This window comes from Stegostoma tigrinum, chromosome 34, assembly GCF_030684315.1.
Source record: "Stegostoma tigrinum isolate sSteTig4 chromosome 34, sSteTig4.hap1, whole genome shotgun sequence".
NCBI classification, from domain to species: domain Eukaryota; kingdom Metazoa; phylum Chordata; class Chondrichthyes; order Orectolobiformes; family Stegostomatidae; genus Stegostoma; species Stegostoma tigrinum.
The window spans coordinates 6,877,222-6,886,926 of record NC_081387.1 but is presented as its reverse complement, the minus strand read 5'-3'; the positions used below and the strand labels follow the sequence as shown (position 1 = coordinate 6,886,926).

General features: G+C 39.8%; 1 protein-coding gene across 1 annotated transcript; it reads left to right on the top strand.

Annotated features, from left to right (window-relative positions):
• Positions 1–1,036: 1,036 nt before the first annotated feature.
• LOC125467720 (probable G-protein coupled receptor 139) lies at positions 1,037–8,949 on the top strand. Its single transcript, XM_048563879.1, has 2 exons — positions 1,037–1,106; positions 6,850–8,949. The coding sequence occupies exons 1-2, from the start codon at positions 1,037–1,039 to the stop codon at positions 7,764–7,766; spliced, it is 987 nt and encodes a 328-aa protein (XP_048419836.1). The 3' UTR covers positions 7,767–8,949.
• Positions 8,950–9,705: the final 756 nt, after the last annotated feature.

The window sequence follows — 9,705 nt, the reverse complement described above, 5'->3', positions numbered from 1 at the left end:
CTCCATTGACAACTTTACTGGGCCGAAATGTTCAAATAAAATGTATCAGCAGAAGCAAGCTATCGATTTTTATTTTCCAATGATCCACACTATTTCAGGCCCATTTTATAACTACGAAATATGAAATCGACCTAGTTCATGTCATTTTCTAAGTTGACAGGAATAATGCCTTGGTGATTAAGAAGACGTAAACCTTCACAAATCGATCTCCAGTAATCTTGACATTTCGTGATTCAAGGAAGCACTTTTGAGACTGGCCACTCAATTGCCAGGAGAAACCTTACTTACTTTCTCCAGTAATTGTGGTTCTTTTCTCTTTTTTACGGATCAACGTCAAAAGCAAGTAACTTCTCAGGTTAACGTATTCTACCGGGCGTCACGAACAAACAGACGATGAAATCATAGGTAATGAACAGGTTTACTTTGCTTGCGGAGCAGGATATTTGATTAGCTCCCACGATGAATCTACATAAGGTAGATGAATCTACAAATTCAAATTTATATTTTAAATTTAAATTAAATTCTATTGTACCTCATTTAACCTGAACAATTCGTACTGTATAATTTGCAAAGGGCATTTTATTAATAATAAACAAAATCGTTTTCTTTCAGTACTTAAGTACCTTGCATCAATGATTACTGACGTTAAATGCACCAGTTTTCTTTTCCATGCCTGTAATATATGCTACTTCAAATTAACAGTCTCCAGTTCAGTATACCTTCCTTGAAAGTTATACTTTGAAATTGCAGTCACTCTGGTTTCGTAACAAAATATTCTCCAAAATGTTGAATTACAAAGCTAATATGAATTATTTGTCTTCAAATTACCATTGGGAATTCTGATTTTCTTTTTAATTCCCTGGTCGAATAAGCAGTAGTGAATCAAAGGTGCATCCAATGACTGTGAATAATCTTTCACTTTACATAACTAGGTTGCTCTCTTGAGACTATAGTTTCCAAGTATATATAGACATTTCAATTAAATTTTATGCATCTCTCTTCTTGTCATTCAAACAAGTGCTGCATAAGGTACACAATGGGACTGTCAATAGTTGCACAAGTAGAAGGAATCTATTATCCCATTCTCGCAGCGGTTGGTGTTCCAGGTAAAGCACTCAACCAGGTAATATATTAACCCGTCAAAATTTAGCGATATGTGTTATCTTTATAGTTATCAAGTAATGTCATCTGTTCCCCTCCATGCTATTTTAGCAGTTTGATGCCCCATTAGTACACAGGTATAAACTTGTGAAGTTTTCTTTGGGCTGAGACGACGTAATGCTCGGTTTCTCTAGAAATTTGTCAACAGTAATTTTGCAGTTTTTCACCGTTCTGTTTAGGATAAGGCCTTGTTTTTCCAAACTGATTTGTTGAAACATTGCAGATATTTAAGTACAGTTGTACGTGTGTATGATGAAACAAACAATTGAATTTAATTCCGAAGTGGTTCATTGATAAGCAAAAGTTCTTTTGCTTCAAGTGATCGTAAGAGATGTATTCGGCCCTGACCCGAAACAGCTGAAATATTTAAGTGATTGCAAATCGCCGTGTAAAATGGTCTTTTTGCTGTCTGCTGTTACACGCTATTTTAGACCGTACAGGTGATCCTAGTTTTAAATGGCGATCAGTCACAACTGAAGATTCTCTCTTTATTAGAGCATCTTTCACTTTTTATTGAACGTGGCAGAGTTAGGAGGTGTACGGCGTCAACTGTCTCTATTGGGCCCTGCACAATTTTCCTGAATATGCATGATTAACTATGTTATCTGGGAGAGAGTGGGAAAAAGAGAGGAGGAATGCGGGGCAGAAAGAGACGTTTAAGACAGTAACTTACCTAAAATTCGATTACACCATGCATTCTCCCATAGCTTGACCATAACGTCTTGTTGAAATTCGACGGCCTTCACTTTTTTAATGCCTGTCGAGAAATGTTGACAAATATTTTCTTCTGAACAATTTTAAAATGTTACCCATTTCGTCTTATTATTTCTTTTAATAATTTCCTCACATAATTCACTGTGAGCTAACAGCTTAAGTACATTTCGAGATGGACGACTGAGGACATGAGCTATACAGTATCTTGTCCCATTTGTTCTTGTTCACGATGCAAAAAAAAGTTGTCTCTGTGCAAAAACGTTTAGGTTATATCGGTTATTGTTTCGTATTTCATGAACTTAATGGTTCGAAACTTCCGATCTGACTCTGTGTTGCTATTTCCGAAACGCATCAGCCAACTAAATTTTACAGCACCCAGAGGAGCTTTCCGGTAAAACATACCAATCGGTTTGTTCAAATCAACGCACTCTAGTCCAGTTCGACAGTGCATGCGCTTTGCAGCCAAGAAAATCGGCACTCAAATCCATACAATCCCGAACAGTATGGAAACTGGCCACTCGACCCAGCAATCCTACACTAACCTCGTGAAGAGCATGCCACCCTGACCCGCCCCGCTACCGTTTACTTCCCATGAGTAACGCACCTAACCTACACACCCCTGGGCACTACTGGGCAATTTAGCATGGTCCATCCACTTACCTTGCATATTTTTGGATTGTGGAAGTAAAACCGATCAGCCAGACGAAACCCATGCAGACGTGGGGAGAACGTGCAAACTCCATACGCATAGTCAACCAGAGGTGGAATCGAACCACGGTCCCTGGCTTTATGAGCCACCATGTGGCCTACTGAGTGCCCCAACGAGAAATGAACTCTCAGCCGCTGGTTCACAGCCGATGGTGCAGCTCTTTCAAGACAGTCGCTATTCTCATGTCATAGTGTGACGGACCAGAAGCCCGATTGAAAGCTGCTGTGGGAAGATAACGGCGATAGGTAAGTCAAAAGGCCATGTGAAGAATTAGAATGAAAAGGGTTTGGAGAAATGTGCTGTTTAGTGAGGAAAATAGGTGCCAGGCATTCCACTATGTCATAGGCGGCGGGTGCGAAGTGAGTTGTGATATTAAGCGCTATGTGGCTGGGAGTTACAGCTCACTGTTGGATAATGTTTATATCAGTGGATAATTTTAAGTGGAGGAGAGCATTCTGGGGTTTTCTAGTCGAGGGAATTTTCCAATTAGAGCGCATTGAGAGGCTGGAAGTATTGTTTTTATTAGGGCAGGACGCGGCAGGTGATGGATCATATTGAGACTAACCCAGGGTCGAAACTATTTGTCAGTTGCGGGCTGGTGTCACGTCCAGGATGATCGGCCTCTGTAAGAGGTTGTTTTTGGAGTCGAATTTCAACTTGAAGAGGTTTTCAGCCGGGCGTAAGTGCGACGCAAGATGCGATGTAGGGCGTGGGGATCAGTGCATGAGCAGAAGCAGGGTGGGGGCGGATGTCAATGCATTCGACAGACGATGTTGTCAGCTTTGCAGTTTTAATGGTTTCGAATCTTAAAACACAAGCTTAATGACGATTTACCGTAAGGACTCAAAATTCTCCACAGATGCAATTCGAATTCGTATTCGTGGACAAGATCAATCTGCTGCAGGTGGCAAGCCCGGATGAAATTCTGGCAATATTGGAAATTTTTTGGATCCGTTTGGTCAAGATTTCTTAATCGTCACCATAAAGGGCAACTCTAGCCTCCGCTTTAACAAAGACTATTTTAACCTTGGGATGTCTGTATCAATGGTCGTTATTCGCAACACCAACTTTAATGTAACAATCTATGTATCAGAGTGTGCCGTTCAACATATGATCTGATCTAAATTTATCCCGAGGGACAAAAAGGCGGGGGGTGGACGTGGGGGGAATGCTATTTAGGTGATTTCTTTAAATGTGAGATATTTATTCCCTCCTTCCTCTTTTTTTAATGACGAAGTGGTGTCGTTCGTGTTCAGACGAGATAAAACCTGCTTGAAGCCTGTTGTCTCCATAAAGCCTCCTTTGTCCGTTTCAGTTGTGAGGTGAGGCTGAACCTGGGCCTGGACGTTTGATGCACTGCAGTTGCCCAAACATTCTTGAAAATCCTTCATGGGAAAGATTGTCTTATCAATGATGTATGGGAAAGGAATTGAATTGCGTGTCCAGCAATTACTTACACGATGTCAACGGTGGAAATGTTGACATCCGAATTTAGATAATAACAATACCGATAAGTCACATGACTGAAGCAAGCAGACATTCGTCCTGCACCAGGGTGTAGTCTGTATCGGGTGTGGCGCTACTTTGGCATCAGAATAATGCCATCTAAACATTCATCCTTCAACAACATCCATCTCATCTTCTCCTGTATCCTGACAACTCGGCATTTTTCTCCAAGATTTTGCCTTGCCTTCCACTATTATACCGTTCTGGCAACCGTATAGTTGTGATGCAGAAGTTCAGGATTGTTTGTGGAACTTTGCTAGTTGGAAAATCGATTAAGCGGGCAGTCGGAGGGAGAGAAGGAGAGACACGGCCTGAGAGACCGTGGCTACCATTAGAGTACAACGTTGTAAGAGCTACTGAACAGGAACGGCGAGGATCCCAGAGAGGGGACGGAAGGAGCGGGATCACGATGGGAAGGGCGATTTCCGGAGCCACGGCCAGTGAAACGCCAAGGACTGAAGGACAGAGTCGGAGAGGGGGAGGCCGCGGGAGTGGCGAGAATAGTCCCCCAAAAGGGTATCCGTCGGCTACCAACTGGACCGGCTAGAATGCATCAGCTTGAGTGTGCAAACATTTGAATTTGAGCAAAGTGTGGAAGTTTAACAGTATAAATCTCAGTCTCTGCATTTTTTAAATCTAGTGCTCTGGGTAAGGAAAGGGTAACTATTTTAGGGATATATTTTAGGATGCCTAAGGAAAATTGAAACAATCACATCTCGTGCTGCGGCTTAAATCTAATTAAACTAATTCTGGCTCTTGCAGGCCTTTTACTATGAAACATAGACCTGAAATTCTCCCAGCGCAGAGTGCCAGCGGCAAGATTTTGCAAAAGTTGAGAGTTGAGCAATGTGTGGGAAGTTAGGCAAATTGTGGGTGGGGTGGTACATAGCTGTGCCTTGTTCGAGGGCAGTTATTGAAAAGGGCTGCTTTGTATTCGAGGTACTACTGGTTAGAGCTAAGAGCGGGCCTCAGTGAATACCCGGGTCTGTTGAGGAGGGCGAGCAGCAACAAGCTAAGGGTAAGATAAAACATGCTTTCCCCCAAGCTCGCTTGTTAAAGGGGCAGACATAGCAGTCAATGGAGTGATACTCTCGTCCTGTCAAATGTAAGAGATCAGGAAGCAGTTATTTGTCGTTAGCGATAATGTGAACAGGAAGTGTGCCTGCTGCAGCTCCTTTCGGACGACATGGAGTGGCAGTTCGAAGCACTGACGAGCATACAACAAGCAGCGAGTGAGATAGGTAGTAGTTTCAGGGAGGTAGTCACACTACATAAATAATCAGGTAGATGAGTGACCGCCAGGATAGGTAAGGCATTTGTGTAAGATGTACCCAACTGGATAAAACAGGGCTCTGACAGTTATAAATAAACTGTAAGCATTAACTTCAGATTGCTTATTAGGTTTAGGTGATATAAGTATAGTTTATATTTTCTCAGCAGTTTAAATAAGTCAATTAAATAGGAAGATGAACGCACACAGGTTTCCCATGAGAAACCCAGAGACAAAGATAATTAGTAACATCAAAGCATAGCCAGAGAAGAACAAAAGAATAGAAAAGGTAATCAATGGAGGAGGTTTGTTTGGAATGGCAGTTATGTTGTTGCAAGCTTGTCAAATAATTAACAGGTAATACAAATATTAGCAAAGATGGAGTGGTGAGCGGAGATCACATTATTACATTTTTCTTGTGTGTGACTGGTAACTGTTTTCACATGCTCTGGAACATCTGTGCAGTAGATCAACAGAAAGAGCATGAAAATATCAGAAAGGATGGTTTAGCTGTGGAGTGACAGTGAAATATCCATTATGACTTCAAAGACAACATAGACTTGAGGAGTTAAATCTCCATCTCCCTCCAGATATGTTCTAATTCCTCTTTTTTCTCATATCACACTAGTCTGTGATTTGCAATTTTTTAGAATTTGTGTAATATATTAATTTCTCATTTTATGTATTATTCAAATGTTGATTTTTAGTAAAACGCATTAAGATTTTAAACTATGCATGCCCTCCTTTGAGTACAAGATATTGATTTGTTTATGGAAAATGGTGAAGCACTACAGTAGTCCTGTCTTTGTTCGGAACAATAGAAAGTACATTTTAATTGATATGATGCACCAATAATTTTGAAATCGGGTATACGTAATTGCCATTACAGTAATAAGGATATGCATATAATGTAACATTCAGTTCTGTGGTTGATTCAATTTCTGTATACACTAATGGTTGCATCCTACTTATGAAGGATATCATTCCACTTGGTATGACACTGCAGCATTGCTCGCTGTCAAAAGTGGTATTCAAATTACCATATCCTTCCAGGATAAACTGAGTCACAATGTTCACTTTTCCCAGATTAACTGAATGGCACAATGCCCGTTCATGAGTTTCAGTAATTTACCAATAACTGTTTGAGGTAACCATTCTCTCATAAAACAATTTTGAAGCTTTTAAATTTGCTCTCACAGTGGGCTGGAAGAGTGAGAATGGATAGAGACAGAATGAATTTATTGCACATTGATCATCACTTGTTTGGAGTTTAATATCAGAATTATTATTAATATGTAATGGCAAATTCTGGGGCTTCACATGTTTAGGAAATCAGGGACAGCATCATTTTGTGGTTAAAGAAATACATGAGGTCATTTCCATGATAACTTCCAATACATAAATAACCTGCAGCAACCAGTTTTATGTGCTTTGATCTTGATTTTGCATATTTGTGTGACCCATTTCTTTGTTTTTTTTTCCCTTTTAGCCAACTCATTGACAATTGCAATTCTTTCGCGTGGAAAGTGTGGACTGTCCAAATGCATCACAGCATACCTGATGGCCATGGCAGCAGCAGATCTACTAGTGCTAATATTTAGTATAATACTGTATGAAATCAGTGAAATTTATTTCCCAAATTGCTTCCTGAACTATTCAATCATCTGCAAACCAAAACATGTTGTGGGATTTGTTGCTGTTGATTTATCAGTCTGGTTAACTGTCTCTTTCACATTTGACCGATTTGTGGCGATCTGTTGCCCAAGGCTAAGAGTGCAATATTGTACTGAATATACAGCCACAGTCGTTATCACAACAGTGTGCACACTATGTATTTTAGAAAATGCCCCTATTTATTTTGCATATGAACCTGGGAAAACAATTAATGATACATCTTGGTATTGCAATTTAAAGTCAAGTTTCTATACCACAGAAGGCTGGGTTGCATATTCCTGGGCTGACAGTATTTTAACGCCATGTGCCCCATTGATCTTGATTTTTCTGTTCAACATTCTGACCATCAAACATATTTTAGTGGCTAGTAAAATAAGAAAGTCTCTTCGGGGTAGCAATAATATTGAGAAGCAGCATGACCCAGAACTACAGAACCGAAGAAAATCCATCATATTATTGGTTACAATATCAGCCAGTTTCATTCTTCTCTGGATGACTGCCTATTTTTATTTCATATGTGTAAACATCACAGATGCTCAACATTTTGGCAATGACTTGTCACATCCTCTTGCTGTAATGGGGCAGGTAGGCTACATGCTTCAGCTTTTCAGTCCTTGCACAAATACATTTATTTATGCAGTGGCACAGACAAAGTTCAGAATAGAGTTAAAATGTGTACTTTGCTATCCTTTCAATCTAATTAGAACATGCATCAATGTCTCATTATCATAACACATTCTCACAACTGAGATCACAACTGAAACAATCATACCATATTAATTCATAACAAGCTAAATGGTCATATGCATCTTTGCTTTGATTATTAGCATGAATCATTAATACAGTCATAGAGTCCAACAGCACTGAGACAGGCCATTCACTCCAAACTGCTCCAAAATGTCCATCTACTTGAATTCAATTTCCCTGCACTTGTCCCCTGTCCTTCTAAGATAACAAGGTGTGCAACTGGATGAACGCAGCAGGCCAGGCAGCATCAGAGGAACAGGAAAGCTGATGTTTTGGGCCTGAACCCTTCTTCAGCTCCTCTAATGTGTCCTGGCCTGCTGTCATTACTCTTTACTCAAGTTCCACGATGGAGTAATTTCTTTAAATACACTTGCACAACACACGTGTTGTGAAAACATGTGTTTTCTTGCCTTATTAATTTCTGTTTTCTACCCAAAACTTATGTAGATCCTGGTTCAATCCTGCTTATTGCCCGAATGCTGTAATTAATTAATAGACCCATCGAGCAATATATGCCTTGTTTCAGCAATTCTTAAATGACCTTCACACTTTTATTTTAATTTTTTCCCCTCACTATGGTTAGCAGACATGAATACAATATTGATATCTATTTGTCCACTGACACTATCTCTTCTGTTTTGAATGGAACACAAAGTTACACAGAGTGCCTTTGGTTTGCTCTTGTTCAGTTCTTATAACTATCCCTTTTCTATGTGTGTCACTTTTATCTTAGATTTGTGCACTGCTTCATTTCCTGTCACCAGCATTTTATTATTTCCAAAATTAACAACCTTCTCATTGACCTTGATTTTTCTGTATGATCTAAATCTAGATTCTATATGATATGAACCCATTTATCTGAAAATACCCTTCTATTTTGCTAATTACACTGTTGTCAAGAAATTCAGTCTGGTATGTCTTCCTTTGGCGACTGGTCCATCACTACACATTCCATTTTTCTCTGTGAATCTCACTCTCAAAAAGATGCATTTCCTTCACACCAGTCTTTCAGCCACCCATTCATCTCTGAAATTTAACTTGTCTTCTCTTAATTTGTACTTGGCCCTGGTAATAACATACAGAGGACAGCATTTGAAATTCCACTTCTTATTCTGAGGCTTAGCTCCTCATATGGAGGAATTGTAGCAAATGAGCATTATATTTGCTGACTTGGTGAATAAAATTCACTTACTTTAAACATGATTATGTAAGACAAAAGACATTAAAAAGCATTTAAATTTTAAATTGTGTTATGACAGTTTTGAAAACCTGAAGGGTGATTTCACAAAAGCAGACGAGGCATATCCATTTGAAATATTTCAGCCTTAGACCGTTGTCGACATTCAAAAAGGATATTCAATGTTTCAATTACAGCCCAATTATTGGATGTGAGTTTGCTCGCTCAGCTGGAAAGTTAGTTTTCAGACGTTTCGTCACCATTCTAGGTAACATCATCAGTGAGCCTCGGACGAAGCGCTGGTGTTATGTCCCGCTTTCGATTTATCTGTTTAGGTTTCCTTGGGTTGTTGATGTCATTTCTTTTTCTTTTTCTCAGAGGATGGTAGATTGGCTCCAAATCAATGTGTTTGTTGATGGAGTTCCGGTTGGAATGCCATGCTTCTAGGAATTCTCGTGCGTGTCTCTGTTTGGTTTGTCCTAGGATGGATGTGTTGTCCCAATCAAAGTGGTGTCCTTCCTCATCTGTATGTAGGGATACGAGTGATAGTGGGTCATGTCGTTTTGTGGCTAGTTGATGTTCATGTATCCTGGTGTCTAGCTTTCTGCCAGTTTGTCCAATGTAATGTTTGTCACAGTTCTTGCAAGGTATTTTGTAGATGATGTTCGTTTTGCTTGTTGTCTGTATAGGGCCTTTTAAGTTCATTAGTTGCTGTTTTAGTGCGTTGGTGGGTTTGTGGGCTACCCT